Raw genomic sequence first — 20,915 nt, forward strand, 5'->3', positions numbered from 1 at the left:
AAAACAAGCACAAATCCTGTGGCAGAAGTGTACAGAGTAAGTAGATAGTCTCTGATATGCTGAAGGGAAATTACTCTGATATTTTCATCAAAATATTATGAAGCCATCACTGAGTGGAAAATTTTGTTACCTGTGGCCTGTGATATGCAAATTTAAAGACATTTTCCTTTAGAAGGAAGAAATGCTGTTCATTGCCTTGCAGTTTTCAAATGGGTCTCCTTTATAAGTCAACATTAAGATGCTGTGAGTGTATGTTTTGTCACTGAATTACAGATCTGTTTTCTGATAAAAGGAGAGCACTGTAGGAAAAGAAATAAGTGTGAGTTAGCTCATGCTGAGCTTGTACAATGGTTTTCTTGTATTTGATAGAAGCTAAAATAAAGCAATGAATCCCAAAATGTGTTCACATAAAATGCCACTGGTGTTCAGCTGACTGGGGTTGCTCCTTTTTGGTTTGGATGAAATCCAAAGGAAATAATACACATGTGTATACCAGACTTTTTGTAGATAAAAGAGTATGTTGGGCTCAGCATGGAAAAGATTGTAACAATGACGATGGCCATGCTTCCCATGACTTTACTGTATCCAGGTTTTTACTCCTGGGCTCTTTGTATAGCAAACAATCGTGGAGGAATTCTCCAGGAAATTTTAGTTGCTTTTACTGTCAGACAAATAAGGTGCATCGTGATATCATTTTAATCAAAACTAAAACATTTAGAAAAAATCAGTACTGATTATTGCTTGTATTATTAATATAATGTGAGTTAACTTTTACTTGACCTTCTGTGCAATATTTATCCCCAGATCTGCCATTGGGAAGCTGGGAGTGGATGTATTTGAAGCTGTGTACAGCTATCTCAGGCAAGCGAGACAGCAGAATGCCAGTGAGGAGGAGATCAGGAGATGTTTGGAGAAACTAGTTGCTAGAGCAAGCGATTGCTTTGAAGTAGATCAGCTTCTGTACTTTGAGGAACAACTACAGGCTTCAGAACCTCATCTTCAGCTGTAACAGGTGTGTCAGTAACAGCGCTGGAAATGGCAAGAAGGGGGGAAGGTGCTTAGCTGCCTTCTTCAGGCCTGCAGGCAAGTACAGGTATTTGAAGGAAACTGCTGAAGGTTAATGTAGTATATAAGCATGTAGAAAGGCTCCATTTGAGAATCCAGACTGCAGTGAGCAGTGGGTAAATATGGCACAGGTTACAGGGGCAGGAAGAACAATTGTTTGTGACTGTGGAGGGGAGCATTCACCGTTACCCAAGTCCCCTTTTTCTACCACTTAAAGGCAGGCCATAGCCAGGCACCAGTCCTGCACTCAGAGCATCACTGGCAAAGCTGCCTCTGATAGAATGATGCAGGATTAGACTCCAGCTGCTGTTGATTTCTGTGCTAACTGGTCCTTGTGACATTTAAACCTGTAGTTTTTGTACTTTGGCAGATTTACCCTTAAACATACGTGTATCTGTATGGCCACTCAGCCCCTAATTGCCTTGTTATTATTGATTGTTCAAAAGGGCTGCATTTAATCTTTGTGACTTTCAAAGGAACTGTGGAAATACTCATATGCTCACATACACTGAGGTAGGTGTATATATTCATAATGGCAGAAAGATGTCTGGTCATACTCTGTACACTGTCTGTAAAAAGACAGACATAGCCTGAGCTATAGCTGACTTTGTTAGATAAGAATTCTCACTGTAACTTCTGAGACTGTTGGATCAAATTCATTCTACACAGATGGAACAATAAATTGATTTTTTTCTTGCACATTGTTAATGTTTTTTCTTAGTGTTTATCCTCCCTTCTTCATATGCATCACATTTCTGCTGATTTCAATTGTATATCATGCTCTGATTATATACTTGATGTTTTCCTTCTACCTCTTTCTTCTTTATTCTGCATTCTGAGCTCCTTCATCCATCTGTGTAAAAGGCTAAAGGATAACAAAGTGGTACAATCTGTAAAGGAATCTCAAATGAATTGTGGACCAAATTAATTTGAGGCACTGAGTCATTATCATAATCCTTATGTTTCCTGCTTTTCTGCTACAACTCTTAAAGGACTTGGGGACTGAATTAAATAAATTAAAATAAATTCATATGAATTTGAAAAAAAACATTTCTATTTGACCTAAGGTGTGTTACTTACAGCTAGTATTGATACTGGTATCAATGGTCAATTAAGCAGTGCTACTGGCCTATCTTTATGACATGCTTTAAGAGACTCAAAGCAAAAGGCAAGTGGAGTCATCTTGATCTATTTTAGCAACAACATAAACTGAGGAAGCAAAGGGCATACCCAGCTATAGATGTGGCACTGTACTTCCAGCTCAAAGTAATAAGAGATTCTGGCATGTCTAGTTTCAGCTTTTATTTGTAATACATGGTGTTGCAAACCAGAGGCTAAAATCCACTATGATGGTCACTGAGGTAGGGGAACATTTTTTTTATTTCTGTGTGGTGATTCAGATCCCATAGGTGGAGAGGCAGTTTGAAGTTCAAATTCTCAGTCAAGTTGCAGTCTCTTTCCTATTATTTCTTCTTGTACTCCCCATGCTTCCCAATGTTGTTCCTGTGTACCTGCTTCCATATTTTTTGCACATAACTTTATTAAAGACTATTTGAAAACAGGAGCACTGAAGTCCAAGATATAGGAGGAATACTTAGATGTTGCAGGGACTGTAAAGTCTGAAAGCAAACAATAAATTACACATGGTCAGAGGGAGATAATCTTCACTCCCGCGATTACCTCTGGCTGTGATTCAAAGTGATTTCTTACAAAACCTCCAAAACCAGCCTCTATAAGCAGTCATTTCCTTCTTATTAGTGATGAAGGCTTCCTCAGATTTTTTTTTTGTGCAGCATGGAAGAAAAAATACCCACAGAGGAATGGGTCAGGCTCCTTAAGGCAGTCAAGGACTAAGGAGATCATTAAAGCGAAACCTTTAAAACCTGGAAAACATGGTTTAGCCATGCAGATTGCCCTCAAGGAAATATGCTTTCTGATGAGCAGTACTTTCTTTCATTTGTTGCACAGGAAAAAGAAATCACAGTGCCTTTTACAGTTACTTCAGTTGCTTTCTGCTCTCTGCAGGGAATGACCTTCAAGGTATATGAGGATCTGGAGGTTACTGCTTTACTGGTTATATGCTTTAAACCATACTTTGTTTCAGAGGTTTTTTTGCATCAGTTGTGCTACAATTAGCCAATGCAGTATACATATTAAACACAGCAGGAAACTTTTTGTCTTTGAACAGTAGTAAAAACACAGAAATACATCCCATGGATTTGAGGGAAATTCTTATATCACTATTGCTTTAACTTGCAAAATCCCATTGCTGGTGGTCATTAGAAGAAATCTAAAAGGAAGGAGGTGGTTTGTTGGTATTGTGGATCTTCAGTAATAAGAAAGCAACAGAGCTCCTGGAAGTAAATGTGGGGAAATTAATGTAAAGACATTATATGGCTATGGATAGATCTTCATAAAGTGTTCCATTTTACCTGCATATTTGTACCAAAAGCTTCACAAGCATCAGGCAACCTTGCTGCTTTTTTTATTGATTCTCTTAAAAATGCTACAAACTGTACTGCTTGATGATGAGATATTGCAAACAATGGAAGTGAGGTGAGTAATTATGTAATGCTTTGAGGCCCTGAACCTGGTAAAAAGGTGCTTGAACTATAAAGGGGAAAAGAACATCTGAGTCTTTTGATAAGTATGACTGTCAACATCTTGTCAACACTTGGTTTAGGAGGCAGACCAATCATATTTTTCATAGCAAACAAAAAGTCCTTTCTTAAAGGTGATTGCTCTGCCAGATAATTCCTAGAAGGCATCAGAGTTCTCTCTCTACAGGATGAATTAGAGGTTTCCAGTGTCTGAAAATCCTGCCTGCAGGAAAGGACTATCCTTCCTCCAGGACCCAGAATTGTGACTGCTGCCTTGCAATGTGCAGCTCCAAGGTGCCCTCGCAGTCAAACAAACCTGCACCCGGCACAGCCAGAGCTCACCCCTAACCACTGCTGGCTCTCCAAGTCCACACGTAACCAGGGTGACGGAGCATCGAGCAGATACACAGGTGAAAAAAAGTGGTAGGAGTCAGCAAAGTAGCCTTGTGGATGATGCAAAGACTGACCTTTCAGTCTTTGCTATAGGTCGGTTCAGACTGACCTCTCAAACAGGGGATTCATTTGGAGACAGGAACAATAGGCGCATAGGTGTACTTAATTTCATATTTGTTTGTAATATGTGTGCACAACACAGCATAACCTGAAAACTCTTTAGCCTGTCTCCACTGAAAACTATGTTTTTCATTAGAGAGAGGTCCAGCAGAAAGTTTTTTGTAGGTCATTATTGGTAGAAGCAGAAGTCTCATGAAAATACAGTCCCTAGCTGCTGACTTCGCTGATGATCATTGCCGTTCAGGAATATGACTGCCTTGATGATAACTCTATCCATATGTGCTGGGTATATGCACATAAGGACAGCTGGTAACAGCAAAGGCAAATGTATTTATGTACAGACTGGTCAGGCATAGAGGGTGGGGAAGGGATGGAGGAGGAAGGAAAGGGCTGTAGGTTCCTTCCACTTACACCTTCTCATATACTTAGTTACCGCACCCAATCTTATTTCTTTTGTCACTCATTTATGTCTGGGGGAATGAAGGGAGAGTGAATGGTTTTCTGAAGGCCACTGAAGTATCTGAAATGAAACAATGAGTGAAATACTAACAGGAAACCTTGACCTCACTCAAGACCAGTGGTCACACCAAGAGAAGATGCACAAAGGCTTCTGGTTCCATACATGGGTCCGATTTTCTTTTATCTGGATCGGGATAGGGCCATCATGGCAGGAAAGTAAGTTAGTATTTACAGATAATTTACCTTTTTAGCTCTGTAGACAGGTTTCAGTCTTGAGTTGTTCATGAATGGTTGATTACAGCCACTAATCTCCCGTATTCTCACACTGTGCAGGTTTGTCTCTACCCCATCAGTTCAGGAAGCAAAAATCAGGTCATAGGAAAATTTTCAGCAGAAAATTCAATAGAGGAAAACAGACATTTAGTCAGTTGGATTAACAGTGCACCTCTTGGGTGAATATTTTCCATTCCACTTGATGACACCTGGCCAGGGATTCCCAATGTTTTGCAATGTGTCAGAAACGCACACAGTATGAATATCATCCCACAGATGAAATGGGCTCAGTTTTGTTGTCATTTTTATTACTGGGTAGCTGTAATCAAAGTACAAAGGCAGTGGTGTGCAAACAATAAGAAAAATACCCCTGAATTAAAATGGCAAATGGAAGGGGAGAAGATTACTCCTTTCTACTAATTAACTCTCCTATGTATTGATATATTTTAAGATTTAGAATTCCTGTCTTAGGAAGCCTGGGAATGTTGTACGTATGTATATGCATATACATTAAAAAATGAATTGTGATTGTATCATGAACTGTCTGTCAATCTATCAATCATCTCTCTACATCTACACACGCACACACAGGCATGTATATATACATATGGGTTTGTATCTATCCTTATCCACAGCTTGTCAACAAACCTTCAAGAATATTTTTTCTCTCTTGATAAATAAAATATCTGCCAATTGCTCTGAAAAATTCTTACAAGCAGGTAAAAATACACAGCTGAATGCTCCTTGAGTAAAAAAAACCCCAAATGTTGTGATCAGCTACTGTACCAGGGGCTGTACAAAACAGCCCCAAGGCAATCCCAGATTCCCAGGCCTCCCAGCTGAAGTGTCCAGCAGGAAGAAGACTGGATGATGGTTCAGAGAAGTAGCCTGAGCATACGTAGCAAAGTGCAACAGACAGCCTCCTCTTGCTCCTTGCCTGACACTGCACCAGGCACTCAGCAGTGGCTTTCAGGTACTGGGGTGAGGCAAGGTATAAAGAACAATGCAGTGTTGTGAAATGGATTTTAATACAGAAAACCATTATTTAATGAAATATGACTCTGTGACAGGGCACGCAAGTGTGCAGGTGATGGATTATCGACGAGGTGATTCTGTGCCAGAGCTTTATGCCCTAGAGGTGACAGAGTGCTATGAACAAGCTGGGAATCTGTGAATTGCTCTCCTCCCTCCATTGTCATCTGCTGACCCCTCAGAGTCTGTCTTATTGTACCATGGAATGCAGATATTCCCTTGGGCTGTGTTATTTCCTCTCAGCATCTCTAATGTGAGTTCTATTTCAGTTTTTTTTCATATAGAAGCCTCTTTCTGGTGGAGGCTGCTCTACTGATATGCATCTACAAAGGGTCAGCAGTGTGGAGGTAGTCTTAAATAATGCATTGGAGTTTGCTCCCTCTGCTCTCACTGACTTCCTGGGAAATACTCTTTAGAACTGCTGTGAAGTCTTCCTAGCTTGAATTGCCTCAGCTGTCTTATCTTGTCCTCTTTCCTCCCCAGCTCCTCAAGGACAGAAAGCAAAGCAAACTCAGGGTGCTCAGAGTGTGCAGAACAGATGCTGTTGTTTAATGTCCAGAGGCAATCCTTTTAATCAAGAGAAGCAGCTTCTCTTGTTTAATAAGACAGTTTTTGAGTGGCAGCATTATTTTATTGATGCCTTTATGTATCTGACAATCAGTGCCGTACTTTTGCCATCCTGTCTGTGCCAATGAGTTGGTTTTTTCCCACCTCAAAATGAAGCCTGCTCATTTCAAATGCTGTTTTAGAGTTTGGAAGAGCTTGGCTCCTGATGCTGACAATGAATGCTCCCGACTCCCTAGAGCCCTAATTTTGCCAGTTACTCATGCTTGTCCTTCTACAAGCTGTCTTTGCAACTGGGGGCATTTTTTCTGGGAGGGGTATTCTGAACAAGTGTAAACAAGGGTGTTGAAATGGTCCTTCTATGGCCTGAGAAGGACAGGAATCACTGCCAGGTTGTATCGGTCCCAGCCAGGGAGCACAGCAGGAGCAGGGGCAGCCCAGGGCAACCCAAGGCAACCCTTCTCAGGTGGGTTAGCTCCCTTTGGCCATCTCACCTGCCTAGGCTGCAGGGACTTGCATCACGGGCTGATTTTTTTCTCCCCTCTAAAAAGCTGCTGTGTTTGATGGAGTGACCGTGGGAACTCTCCAGTGAGCAGCACTGGTGGGAGCAGATGCATTGGTAATTAATGCCAGAAAAACCATCTAGAGTAGCACTTGCCCACGAATCAAAAGAAGTCCCCTTAAAGATAAATGGCAGAAAATGTGGTTTTGGGGAGACATTCCCTTAATTTCACTCTTTTCAGCTCTGAAGGGTGTGCATTTGTGGGATATTTTAACTTGAACCACCAGAAAACTGTAGCCAGGTGTTGATGCCTCTAATTTTACCCTTTTGTTTCTCTCTTCCCATGTCACACCTTTTGTCACCAGACACTACTTTGACAGGTCTCTCTTGTGCAAATTCTCTTTAGGCTTCTACTCTGTTGGAGTTTTAGGTAACTCTTTTATGCTCCAATGTTTTCTTTCTTTCTTTTTTTCTCTCTTTCTTTCTTCCTTCATTTCTTTCTTGCTTTCTTACTTTCTTTCTTTCTTTCTTCCTTCCTTACTTACTTTCTTCTCCTCTTCTTCCCTTCTCTCTCTCTCTGCGTCTCTTTCTCTCTGTATTATTTTGACTCTAAGAAGCTTTCTTTTAAGTGTGTACTGCATGTCCAAGTCCCTGTAACAATTTAAAAAATTCTCCCTCCAAACTTCTGACAGGCATAAGGCTTATAAGCACAATTATTCTGACATTTTGGATCAATTGTTACACTTTCTATTTATTTATTAGTAGCCTCCTCTTAATAGACACTAGAACTGTATTTCTGTCACATCTCCTCCTTTTGCTTTTCTTCCATTTTGTAAGAACTAAACTTTTCCTTTATGCTTTCCAGGTGTTCCCTACATTTTAAATTAGTTTTGATCTTTTGAAATAATTACAAACAAGATTGTTCCTAGGGATTATGAGAAATATCTCTAATTAAAATTTAGAAGACGGTCAAATAAAGTGAAACAAGGAACTTTATTAACAGCGTGCTGGGTGCACCGAACTCATGACCCGGTTTGAGCACACTCGACAGGGAGAGATGAGCCCTTTTAAGACCCTTCTATTAGCATAACCACTCCCTTGCTCCTCCCATGACAGCCCTTGCTCTTTTATTCCTTAAAAGGCAACCTTTGCTTTCTGGTGCAGCCCATTGGTTGTCCTCATCCATCTATCAGTTTGTTTCCCTACCCCTGTCTGCATAGTTCCCTGTCAGTGAGTCCAGGTTGGTCTCACCACCTTACATTCTTCCTGGCTCGCCTTCGCACTGTACCAGTAAGCAGGCAGAAGTATAAGCAGCAATAGGCAACCCCAAGCAGAACTGTATGTAGCAGCAGGTAGGCAGCAGCAATAAGCAACTTCAAGCAGAACCACAAGCAGTCCTCCAGTCCTCGACCACACATTGGCTCCTCAGTCTTTCAAACAAAATGACCTCCAGGTATCTCAACACAAGGTAACCATGGAAATCCCTACTTGTAATAAAACCACCTTATTTATTTCCCACAATCTCCCCTTTTTCTTTTCTTCATGGTTTTATTGCAAGCTCAACATTAGATGTTTTCATTGTCCTTTCAAGATCGCTCCCATTCAGCTAGTGTCTCCAATGCTTTGGTCTTGTTTTTTACTTGTTCAGGGTCGGGGTGTAGGACTGTGATCTTCCACGTCTCAAGGTTCCCAGTTGTAGCGTCCTTCGGATCCATCGATATGGTGTTCAGGTGCATTCTTTGAACTACACTCAGAATAAATCTTATAAAACATGGAATTAAACAAGGCAGAAATGACAGTCCAGCCAAGGTACACAAGAGAAGGAAGCCCAGCTGTTTCCACCATGTTTTCCTGAATGGATTAGCCCACCACCCCTCGTATACGGGTTTATGGGCTGTTTTCTGGGCATTGGTTGCTGTATTTGTTATTGCTTCTCCATCATCATCTATTTGCAAAGAACAGTTTGAATATTAAATTTACCACACACCTCTCCTTCTTCTACCAAGAGGTAGTCTAGCACCAGCCGATTCGGGTACATGGCTGCTCTGCTCAGGGTTTGCTGGCGGGTCAGTAACCCCAAGCCTTGTGTAGTGTGATTGGTAATTATTTCAATTACTGCTTGCAATCGTATTATTCGGTTAAGCATGTGAATAGGAGTTCGATAACTGCAACTCCCATCATATACCCATGTGTCTCTATAATTCTTTGGGGAGACCATTCATCTTTTTCTCATTCCTGAGTTCTCCCAATTGTCCTCTTTTCCTGTTTTACATCTTCATACAGTGGAACTCCTAGCTTATTCCCCTTCTCTAAAGATAACAAGAAAAATTCAGGTTGTATTAACCCTAGGGCACAGCATCCTGTCCATTTTCCTGGGAGAAGACTATATGCTCTTTTCCCACATATCCAGAAAAGCCCATCTGGTGCTATTTTTATCTTGGGGAACTCTCTTTGGCATTCCCATTTAGGGACAGCAGGAAGAGGCATTATTGGTCTTTTGACTCTTGCACTATGAGTCCACCCTTTTTCTATTGTCCTTATTGCTGTCTCAGTAGTTAATATTACCTGGTAAGGTCTCTCTCACTCTGGTTTTAGTGACTCCTCTTTCCAAGTTTTTATTAGGACCCAGTCCCCTGCAGAAATGTGTTTTTATTTCTAATTTCATAGTTTGAGGCAGTAATCCCCGCTGTCTAAGATTTTCTAGTCTTTTTACTATCACCATAATATACTCCTTGAGGTTCTTATCACCCACTTCTAGAGTAGGGGTCTTACTACTATTTTTGTGGCATGTGGGTTAAAGTAGCCTAAATAACATCTCATATGGAGATAAATTCAAATCTCTTCTGGGAGCTGTTCTGATTCAAAAAAGGGCCAGAGGCAAGCATTTGGTCCAGGGGAGATCCGTTTCCAACGTTAATTTAGTGATTGTTCGCTTTAAAGTCTGATTCATAAGTTCCACCCTCCCTGAACTCTGTGGATGCCACGGAGTGTGATACTGCTGATTTATTTGTAAAGCTTCGCAGATCAGTTTTAAGAGCTTTGAAGTGAACTGTGGTCCCCAATCAGAGTCAATGGCCTCAGGCACCCCGAACCCAGGGATCATTTGTTGCAATAATACTCCAGCTGCACCCCGTGCAGCAGCTTCCAAGACTGGGAGTGCCTCCACCCAGCGAACGAGGCGATCTACAGTCACAAGGAGATATTTGCATCTCTGCACCAGAGGCAATCCTGCCTTGTAATAAAATGGCCTTATTTATTTCCCACAGGATGAAAGGCGAGCATCAAGCAACAGTTCAAGGCAAAAATACCATTCTGGCTAAAGAGACTGTGCAAAGCAAAACATCAGAGAGACAAGACAGAAAAAACCCAAGTTTTTAAAGCTACCAAAAGAAGGAAAAGGTTTTCACAATTCTTGATGTGAAACGAAATATCTGGAAGGTTGTAAGGAAAATCAGAGGCATCATTTAGGCATTATTCTTACAAAATAAACCTAAAGTATTTTAGTATTATGAGGACCTGAATCTAATGCTTTGCCATCAAAATACCTTTTTTTTTATTACTGCATTTATATTCATAAGAAACAGGAGAAAGATCATCCCATTATTGTCACCTAAGAAATTACACATTTTTTTCATCTTATTAACCTAAGTTTGGCAGCAAAAAATATAAGAGATGAAAAGCCTGGACAGATGACTTTGGAGAAAGACATTTTTCTTTGTGATTTATGTATTTTTTCTAGAAAAGTAAAAAGAATTTGAAAATGTCTAAAGTGTGAGCTGCATCAGCTGATTGTGTGAAAATGAATTTCAATCAAACAGGCTTTGATTTTTTAGAGGAAGAAGCACGCTTTCAGTATACTCATTTGCAATCAAAAAGCCTAGACAGATTTGACTTTTTTTTACAGCAACAGATTTAGAGATTTGCAGAACCTGAGTATGTGTTGACTTAATGACAATTCCCAAGAATTATAATGAGTGACATTCTCACACCTATGAACATTTCCATTTCTCCATGGCAGAGCACCAGCTCATTTAAAGCTGCTCAGGAGCAGGAGGAAATTATTCTTTGTACGGTCACTAACTAGAAGAACCACAAACCTCCTTGTGTGGACATCTTAGGTCCATGGTGATGGAATCTCATAGGGATGAGTAGCAATAGGATCATAGGCCAAAAGCAGAGCCTCAGTCGCATCTCCACCTGTAAGAACTGCAGGTGCTATGGTCAGACCTCACACAGCAGCACATGATCCTTTTTCTGCCAGGATGTCTCATTGCAGAGTCAGTGAAAGGAGGTGATCAAGGGAAATATGCTCCCAAGGGTGCAGGTGGTGTGATTTTGTTGGATCGCAGATCAAGGACAGTCAAGCACACAGTTCAGATGGTGAGGAGGGGTTGGACCACTGCCTGACAGCCCTGAGCCAGTCTGTGTAGCCCAGCACCCTGGCCCACAACCATCCCAACAGTTTTCAGGCTTTTTCCAAGGGGTAAAGCCTCAATGCTGGTGCTACTTGTGCAAAAGGAGCCTATGTGACTGCTGTATATTGCCTGCCATTCCCAGCTTCTCACATCTGTCCATAATTCCAACAAGACAACAGAGACTTGTACAAACGAAAGCAAAGCAAGTATGGAGATGTGAAGGGTTATTGTTGCTGCTTAGTGCTAATGGCTTCTGTGTTATTGTAGCCATTTATCCCCATTCCTTTGCCTTTGTCATATCCTTCTCAGAGATACGACTTACTGTCACCAAAGACAGGAAACAATTTACCAGTGCTGCTCCCTAAGCACAAGTTGCTAATTATAGACCAGGAGCAGACAGAAGGAGCCAGGTACATTATGAATCTGTTTTGATTAATGAGCGAGCAGTTAGGCAGAGGGTTTCCAATTATGTTCTGTATGTTGGCAGCTTATTTGCTTGTATCCTGGCTCCACATTCAGGAACCAATACAGCAGTCCTGCTGGGTAGATATGTGCTCCCAGGGGGAACTGGACTTGCTTTGATTATCCTGCAGGTATGGAGATCTTAAAGCAGCACACCATGTGCTCAAATGCCGTGTGCCATTGCCCACACAATGTAGACTTTAAATGTCCATTTAAACCCACTAGCCTCAGCACTTGTTGCGGAAATAAGACAAAAACTCATTTGGTGGTGAAGTGAGCTCTAGGTATTTATTGTCAAAAAGAGGTCTTGCTCTTGGATTTATGACTTTCTACTGTTCTTTCCCTGCAGAAGTTTCTGGCTGTCCAGGCAGAGCAGTGACTTGTCAGTCACTGCTTTTGGTCATGCCACTCCTCTGTCTGTGGTGGGTTGTGATGGGTTGGGTGGGAAGAAATTCCACTTGGGCCATGCAGCCCTCCCTGGACTTAGTAGATGGTTATGTTTCCAAGAATGGTGTGGATAAAGATGTATTTGGAAACTTTCTGGGAATGGGATGCATGAAGAGAGATACAGAAATTCCAGATGAGCAGAGGATAAAGAGGGGAAGAGGCAAAATGCCTTGAAGGGAACCATAGACCTCAAACCCATCCTGGTAAATGAGGACAAATACCTCCCTAGAGCAGGTAGGAAGCCCTGAAAGAGAGACACATATTTGAAGAGGGAAGAGAGTGCTGCTATGTGGGTATGTGTCACTGTTTTTGTCTCTTTCAAACAAAAGAGCAATCAATTCTTTTGAGTACCAATAACACCATAAACATACCAGCCTCTGTAAATTCAGATAGGGCTGACATGGCTGACCTCATGTTTCTGATAGCTGCCATGCCTTAAGTCATCTGATTTCATCCAGAGAAGGGCATAGGGAAGTACTGGAGAGAGAGGGTTCTTCCTCATTCTACCCAGCAAATCAAATGTGAATAAGAGATTTCACAATGTCAGACCTTCTTTAATATCTGAATATTGCTAAATGTCTCTGAGTTTACAACTGGGTCTGATGAGTTTAATATCAGCCATCAAATAATGGAACAGACTGCCTGAATTCTCTTCCTGGGATAATAAGATATACTGAAGTAGGGATGATTCTTTTCATTTTAATAAGCCAAGTGTATTTCGTTGTGTTGGCATCATGAGCAATTTGAACTGAACTCATAATAAAGCCCTTGACCTGGCAGCAGGCTGACTGTAGGCTGTTTGAATTTCTCCTTTGTTTTAAGGTTTATCAGTGTGAAGATGAACCTTGTGTTCTTCAGCAAATGGTTGTCAATGAAATATCAGCTCCTTCATTAAGGGAAATTAGGAAAAAGGCTCCATAGATAAACAGTGTGCTCTGAGATGTTATTCTTGTTAAATAAGTTTTACCCAGAGGCTGAATTACCAGTGGTGTATCTGCTTGGCAGCAGAACTATTTCGAAGGGATGTAGAGGTGAAAAAACATGTTATGACAGGTGGCCAGGACAAATGAACAAGAAGTGAGGAGGCAGGAGAGCAAAGCAGCAGGACAAGTAAGCTCAGAGGCACCACTTGTGTCTCAGAGAAGCACTGAACTGGTATCGCATGAGAGAAATCAGCACACAAGGTTGAAGAGGGGGAGTCGGGAAAGGGATGTTTCCAATACAGAAAGTCAAAAGTTGCTGGCTGGAGAATCAGACAAAGGTCACTGCTCTCATCAGTAAGAGAGAAGGTAAGAATGTGAGGTGGTAAGGAAGGAATTATGCTAAACTCAGGAGCTCTGGAGGATGAGGTTGCAGTCTCATGTGCTTTATGAGTTTGACAGGCCAAGAAATGCAGAGTAAATTCCTCAGTTGCTGTGTCTGGGTGTCATCATGGCTAGGCTTAGTGAACAAAGATTTGGGAAAGGCTCTATCTACATTTGTTACAAGCATACTGGTGGCTAATAAGGCCAATACAAGATAGACATGTCCGATTGCAAAAGGCACAGCAGAAAGACTCCTTAGGTGGTATATTCTGCAAGACACGATTCTTTCTGCGTTGTCTTTTCTCCTCAAGAGTGATCCTGCGTGTGTTCTCAAAGGAAGCAGCTGCATTATAGATGGTGTGTCTCCAGGTCTCCTGATTTGAGGCCAGAGTAGACCAGTTATGTTGATCAATATGGTCAAGGCTGAGATGTTGTTTCAGGGAGTCCTTGTATCTTTTCTTCGGGGCTCCTCTCTTGTGGCAGCCAGTGGCAAGTTCACCATAGAGCAGGATCTTAGGGAGGCAGTGATCTTTCATCCTTGAGACATGTCCTGCCCAACGCAACTGTGTTCTCAGCAACATGGCCTCAATACTTGTGACTGCTGCTCGTTCTAGAACAGATGTATTGGTCACATAATCTGACCAGTGGATGTTTAGGATTGTACGGAGGCAGTGTTGATGGAAGCGTTCTAGGAGACGCAGGTGGTGGTGGTAGATGACCCATGATTCGGAATCATATAAAAGAGTGGACAGCACTATGGCTCTGTAAACACTGATCTTTGTGCTTTTCTTCAAGTGTTTATTATGCCATACTCTTTTATGGAGTTTTCCAAAAGCTCTATATACCTTTGCTAACCTATTGTCTATCTCTCCATCAGTCTTACCGTCTGAGGAGATGAAGCTGCCTAGGTAATTAAACTGCTGGACTGATTTGAGCTCTGATTGGCCAATGGTGATATGGGGATGATGGAAGACTTCCTGAGGTGCAGGTTGATAGAGAATTTCTGTCTTCTTCAAGCTGACTTCCAGCCCAAAGAGCTCAGCAGCATCTGCAAAGCAGGATGTTAAACGCTGCAGAGCTGCTTCTGTGTGTACCACAAGGGCGGCATCATCAGCATAAAGCAGCTCCTGGACAAGATGATTAAAGGTCTTAGTGTGGGCCTTCAGTCACCTTAGGTTGAATAGGCTTCCATCAGTACGATATCGAATGTAGATACTGTCCTGATCATCGAGGTCTGCTGTGGCCCTTTGGAGCATCATGCTGAAAAAGATTGTGAATAGAGTTGGTGTGAGAATGCAGCCTTGTTTCACACTGTTGGTAATTAAAAAGGGCTCAGAAAGTGTGTTGGCATATCTGACTTGGTCGTGCTGATCCTCATGGAGTGAGATGATAATTTTAAGGAACTTGGGGGGACATCCTAAACGTTCCAAAATCTGCCAGAGACCTTTTCTGCTCACAGTATCGAAAGCCTTGGTGAGATCAACAAAGGTTACATAGAGACCTTTGTTCTGCTCCCTGCACTTCTCTTGCAGTTGTCTGAGAACAAATACCATGTCTGTGGTACTCCTGTTGGCTCTGAAACCACATTGGCTTTCAGGTAGAATTCCTTCTGTACAGCACAGCTAATTACATGCATGGTTTGACTCAGACAGACTCACACCTATTGTGTTTGCCTGCTGACCCGTGGGTAGCTCTGTTCAGTGTTCAGTATCTACTCAGCTCATTCTCTCAGTGAGGGATTTTGTTTACCGCTTGAAAATTCTTGTCAAGACTCTGTATATTGTTTGAATTAGGCTCACAGGATGGCTCACTGGCAACTGAGGGGCAGAGCACTCTCAACATCATTTTGTAGTCTGTGGGTTTAGCACAGTGACCACCCAGTTCAGCAGCTCTCAAAATGGGGAGCAAAGGGAGCTTCTTCCTAAGTCTGGTCCGGGGATGAAGGGAAAATGCAAGCTTCCAGGATACTGGGGGAATGCAGTTTTGTGGTGAGCAAAGAAGATGGCTGGGCAGAGATGGGACTGGCAAAGGAAGCCCCATATGAGGTAGGGTCGGCAGTGTCTGGGAACAAGCAGACATTTTCATTCTGAACCAGAGATGAATTTGTAGTACTCCCCTGGCTCCTATCACTGCCAGTCTCAAAACCTCAGGTCTAATTTCTATTCCCACTGAGATGACCCCACATTAATGATTTGCTGAGATCTTAAAGAAATCGCAGGGTATGGTACTGAGGAGCACAAACAAATGACAAGTATACAGTATCACTAAAGCCCTGTTAAGTGGCTTATAGACTACTTAGCTGACAGCTCAAAAACTAGCTATCAGTGGGGAATTTTCATCCAAATATGATTTTTTTTTCTAGTGGGGTTTGCAAGTGTTGATGTTAGGCTAACACCGTGTTATGTTTCCATCAGAAGTCTGAAATTGAATATGATTGCCCTGCTGACAAAACATGATGGTGCACCAATTTGCAATGGGTGGTGGCTGGAAGTAAGATACACCTGACAGAGGCCAGTTCCTGGGCTACAGTCAGTGGATGCAGAATCATGTCACCCCTGGAACACTGGAAGGTGTCTTTGGCCTCTATTGAGCCAGCCACTGAACAAGTATTTCATGTAGTGATGTGATAAAACCTTTGCTAGAAGAATTTTTTAAGGAGGGAGATACTGACTGACTGTTCTCTATGTGTTACATCTCATTTCACTGTGCCTTATTTTGAAAACATCTTTGAATAAAATGAAGAGGGGCAGAAAAGATCCACAAGGGTGTTCAAGCACATACACTGAGATGTGTAGCTTGGTTTAACAAAGATGGAAGGTTAAAAGATGACTTATTGTTCCTTATATTTGGAAGAATACCAAGTACCAAAAGCTCTCATATCTTGAGATAAAACATGTAACAAAACCTACAGCTGGCAAGATCTCCAGACATGTTCAGGTTGATACATTTAATGTATCATGAGGGCCAGAGAAGAGGTTGATTCTAAACCTCTGGTGGTATGAAAATCAAAAACTGGGAGACAGGCTCTAGCCCTGCACTGTATGAGTATGAACAGCAGCAGCTACGAAGTTCAAGTAACTTGGTTCAGTGCAGAGCTCAGTAGGTGAAATAGAAGGATCTGTACAGGATAACCTGTATATCACCGTGGTGGCCTGTAGAAGCCTTCCTGGCTTTCCAAGCAGCTCTGCAGGTATGTTTTTTGTGCAGCAGTACAAGTAAAAAGCAGTTATTTTTAACATTAGGGTCTTTTCTGTGTTTGAAAGTGCTTGAGTGGATGTTAGCTGATTGGAGAGGTGTATATTTCAATGAGGAACATCCAACTGAGAGTGTCAACCATATCTGTTTTGTTCTTACAAGCAAAAAGATGCAGACTGACTGTCTTTCTGAATTCTGCTACAGTGTCTTTTAGGTAATCGGGAGAAAAAAACCATTCAGAGGTGTTACCATATCTGATTGCAAAACTAGAAATCAGAGTCTTCTCTAGTTTCGGTGCATTTGCTTCTGAAAAACTGATGGCATTTCAATCACAGTGCACCAAAATATGAAACATTGCCATTATTCAGTTAGAAATAACTTGCTGCTGCTCCTGCCTGTTTAGTCTTCTCCCACTCAGCTCATGTCATTCAGAGAAGGACTTCCATTGAAAGGAGGAGATGCTTCATAGGCTTGCCAGATTGCTGTTTAATTGGCTTCATTCCCTAGAGACTAAGACTCAGAAGAAGTTTTCAAAGTTGAAATGACAGTGGTGCAAAAAATGGTTTCCTCCTTCTCCTTCACTTTAACATCCCTGTGTGCAAATCCCCTCCCTTGGGAAGCCCACATGCTGAAGAGCATTCAAGCCTCAACTCAAGTCAGGAAGGGAGGGTATGCAGAGGTGACAGCATGTGAAAATGTGCTTCCACAGAGATGCAGATACTCTGGAGAAGAGCGATTCCCAGGTGGGCCAAGAGATGTGTCTGAGTTTATGCAGAACCGAGAAGAGAGGTAGGTAGGTCTCAGCTGGGTAAATGCAGAAAGATCTCTGAGTAGCTGCCCACTGACAAGCTGTCAGAGAGTGTGTGCCCTTGCTAACTACAGTATCTCTAGTATCTGCACACTTTGCATGACTCAGACTTTGAAAAGCATTTCAAAGCCACTAACCTGATTCAGATATGCAGTTCTTATTACTTTATTATTATTTCTTTTAATTATCTGCTTAACTTAATTTATATTAATTGATTACATTGAGCCTATTCAGATTGAAATAGTGTTTCTTCTGATGTGATTCAGATTTCAGATTCAGTTTCTTCTGATGAGGTTCCAGTGATTCAGATCAACTGCTATCTACAATTGTCCTTGGCTCCTTACAGAAGCAATGGAGGAAGGATGGAATATCCACTGTGGAGGCCAAAATAGTTATTTATAATAGCTTGCCCACTGCTCATGGGCAAGCTGAAAAACTCTGACTAAATCCACAATGCATAGCTATTCCTTGAGACAAGGTTTTGACCAGATTCTGGGAGATGAAATTGTCACTAACCCCCAACACAGGTTGAGCATCTCCTGAAGCCAGGTATGAAGACTGCCAGATTAAAGAGGTAGGACATAGGGATATGTGGAAAGTGAACAGTGCCTGGAAATTATACCTGAAGCATTGCAAACATTTATTGTCTATGGGTACATCAGCCTACAGACCAGGCAATTTGTCTGTTACCTGTCCATTCTTTAACTATGGATATTTCAGCCCCTTCTCAGCTCCGTGTTCTATTCCAGAGAAAGGCAACAGGCATTTTTTCCTGACTGACCTAGCAAAGAGGCTCTTTGTAGCATAAATCCTGCAGACACTGCTCCCCACACTAATACCTAGGTTTCAGGCAGCACATTTACAACTTCCTCCATGAAAAGCAAAATCATTCAAGAAAGCAAGTGGTCAACCCAACAGATGATCTGCTGCCCCCTCCTGTTTCAGACCACAGAACTGGAAAGTTCCGATTCTTGTTATTTATTCTTTTGCTTTATTTTCATGGAAAGCATAAGCCATGGTGGAAAGAAATGTAGTTACAGCTTCATCTAGGTGACACTGCAGACCAGATAGGATAGGAAACTGAGAGCACTGCAGCACCAGCACTGCTTGAGTGCCACAAACCCCAGGAAAGACTTTATTGAGGTATTGACATGAATATACTGTAGATGTAGCAGCTTTTTGCTATAGGTATATTGGAACAACTCTATAAATGGCTACACTTCACTGCTGGTACATTCACTTGTCCCACAGAGGTGTCTTCCAAAATCTGTCTAGATTATCCAGAATTAGCCAAACCATATCTATTTCAGGATACTTAGTGCTCTCTCAGCAGTCTTTCTTGGATGGCAGTGCATACTCTGGTTCTCATGGTCTTATTCCAGTAGATAGACAAATGCATTGCTGAGCACACCCAGTAGGCAGAAGTTCTGCTTTCCATAGTTATGCTCATGGGCTCTGTGCAACTCCTTCTTCTAGCTGAGTAATGGGCGACTGGAAAGGACACTTGAAAAACAGTTACATAAAAGCCTGGTAAGTTAAAGGAAGCTTTAACAAGCCTATAGGACCTTCTGCTTGGATTTGGCCAGTTGGACAGGGGACATGGTGTGGGTCTGGTCTCCAGGAAACAGCAACACATTTGAAGCTTCTCACACTGCTCCATAAAGAAATAAGCAATCTTTAAGGGTGACAGCTTACAAAAGATTCACTGCTGGATTCCAGACCTTGGTATTCACACTCTACTTCAGCTACCGCTCAGTACTGGAAACCTCAGCTTCCACGTGTAACCCATCTGCCAGAACTGGCAACAACAAGGGCTGCACTCAAGCTTGACAGAGTGAGCCAGAAACAAGGAAAAGATTTACTACGTGGTGAGTTTATGGTCTCCACTTGCAAAGAAAAATCAGATGGCTTAATGGATGTTATTTTTGTTAAAGTAAAGCTTTTGCAAAGCTCTAGCAAGACAGGTAAGTAGTAACCATTGCACCTATTTTCTAAAGTAGAGCTAGACCTTAAACAATTTTTACTGTATTTTCTTTTGGTGAGGTAGCTGCTAGGCCAGATGTTTGCTTCCCCCTGCTTTCTTGCACTAACCTAGATGAAGAAATTAAGATTCACTCTGTTGACTTACAAGATCTGCAATGACGTGTGCAACTTGACTCTGTCAGCTGCGCCTCGCTTTGCCAGCACTGGTAGAGTGGCCTCTGCCTGGCCACTCCACCCTGATACCTCTGCACAGTATGTCCCAAGGCTGTTTGCTGGCCATTCTCACACATCACTCTCTGCTTGAGCATATATCAACACGTTCTTTCTCCGTGCTTTTTCCCCAGGGAGTTCTGAAAAGGGAGCCTCGTAGGGAATGGTGATGCCAGGCTGGTGTGGAAAGCTGAAGGAATCTCACAAAACTGTGCTGGTGTGAAGTGTCTGATCTGTGCGTGGAAGGACATTGGTGTGTGATTAGCACAAATCTCTCTCCCTAGTACAATAGAGAGAGATAAGCACTGTGTTCTAACTGAAGAAATAAAACGGTTATGTAATTAAGGACAAAGGGCTTGGGCAGCATGGCTTGTAGTTAGGTGGACACATTACCTCTATTGGATTTATTTGATCTGTTTGCCACATTTGTTTTCCAAGGAACTTTTTGGTGAATTCCCCTTTTCCCCCACAGCAGCAGTCAGATGCATGAACTGTTACTAACATTGTTGCACTCCATCTGTTCCTGAAAACAGAGAAAAAGTTGTGAGGCTACAAAAATCAGCAGAAGCTGAAAGCATTTTGTTTGGTTTCAGGGGAGAAATGGCTTGTCCCTTTAGCTGTGTCACCATAATATCAACTTTCAGCATTGGAACAGCATCAGCCCTTCCTGAAGTCTTTGCTGTTCAGTTTGTCTCAGTGAAATTCTATTGTTCCTGCTCTAATCACTCTTATTCACTGTAACTCATGCTGCTTTAGCCAAGCTAGGTAGCTGTATCCCTCCTTGCTATAATGAGGCTATGAACTGCATTGCCCAGCTCTGCATCTGTCTTTCTAAGCCTGTTTCCCCAAGGTGCTCCCAGAGATTAAGGGTGTCTCTTCCAGAGATTTGGAGATCCTTGCAAGAGCAGCAATTTGTTCTTTCTGAGCTGTGAGGAACTCACTCACTGACAGTACAAAAACAGAGTACCAGTTTTCTCCAGCAGCACTGCTGGTTAAATAATGCCTCCTAGGGAAAAGAAAAGAAAAAAGAAAAGAAAAAAGAAAAGAAAAGAAAAGAAAAGAAAAGAAAAGAAAAGAAAAGAA

The 20,915-nt window shown here is 42.0% G+C and overlaps 1 protein-coding gene across 3 annotated transcripts in view; it reads left to right on the forward strand.

Moving 5' to 3' along the window:
* The window catches only part of NEK11 (NIMA related kinase 11), an 85,453-nt gene extending 83,682 nt beyond the window's left edge, over window positions 1-1,771 (forward strand). For all 3 annotated transcript variants that reach the window (XM_027659405.1, XM_027659406.1, XM_027659407.1), the window contains one exon: window positions 805-1,771. In XM_027659405.1, coding sequence (XP_027515206.1) covers window positions 805-1,009 — 205 coding nt within the window. In that variant the 3' untranslated portion in view covers window positions 1,010-1,771. The remainder of the gene's footprint in view (window positions 1-804) is intronic.
* Window positions 1,772-20,915: the final 19,144 nt, after the last annotated feature.

Source organism: Corapipo altera, unplaced genomic scaffold, assembly GCF_003945725.1.
Source record: "Corapipo altera isolate COAL_440 unplaced genomic scaffold, ASM394572v1 44b, whole genome shotgun sequence".
In the NCBI taxonomy this organism is placed as follows: Eukaryota; Metazoa; Chordata; class Aves; order Passeriformes; family Pipridae; genus Corapipo; species Corapipo altera.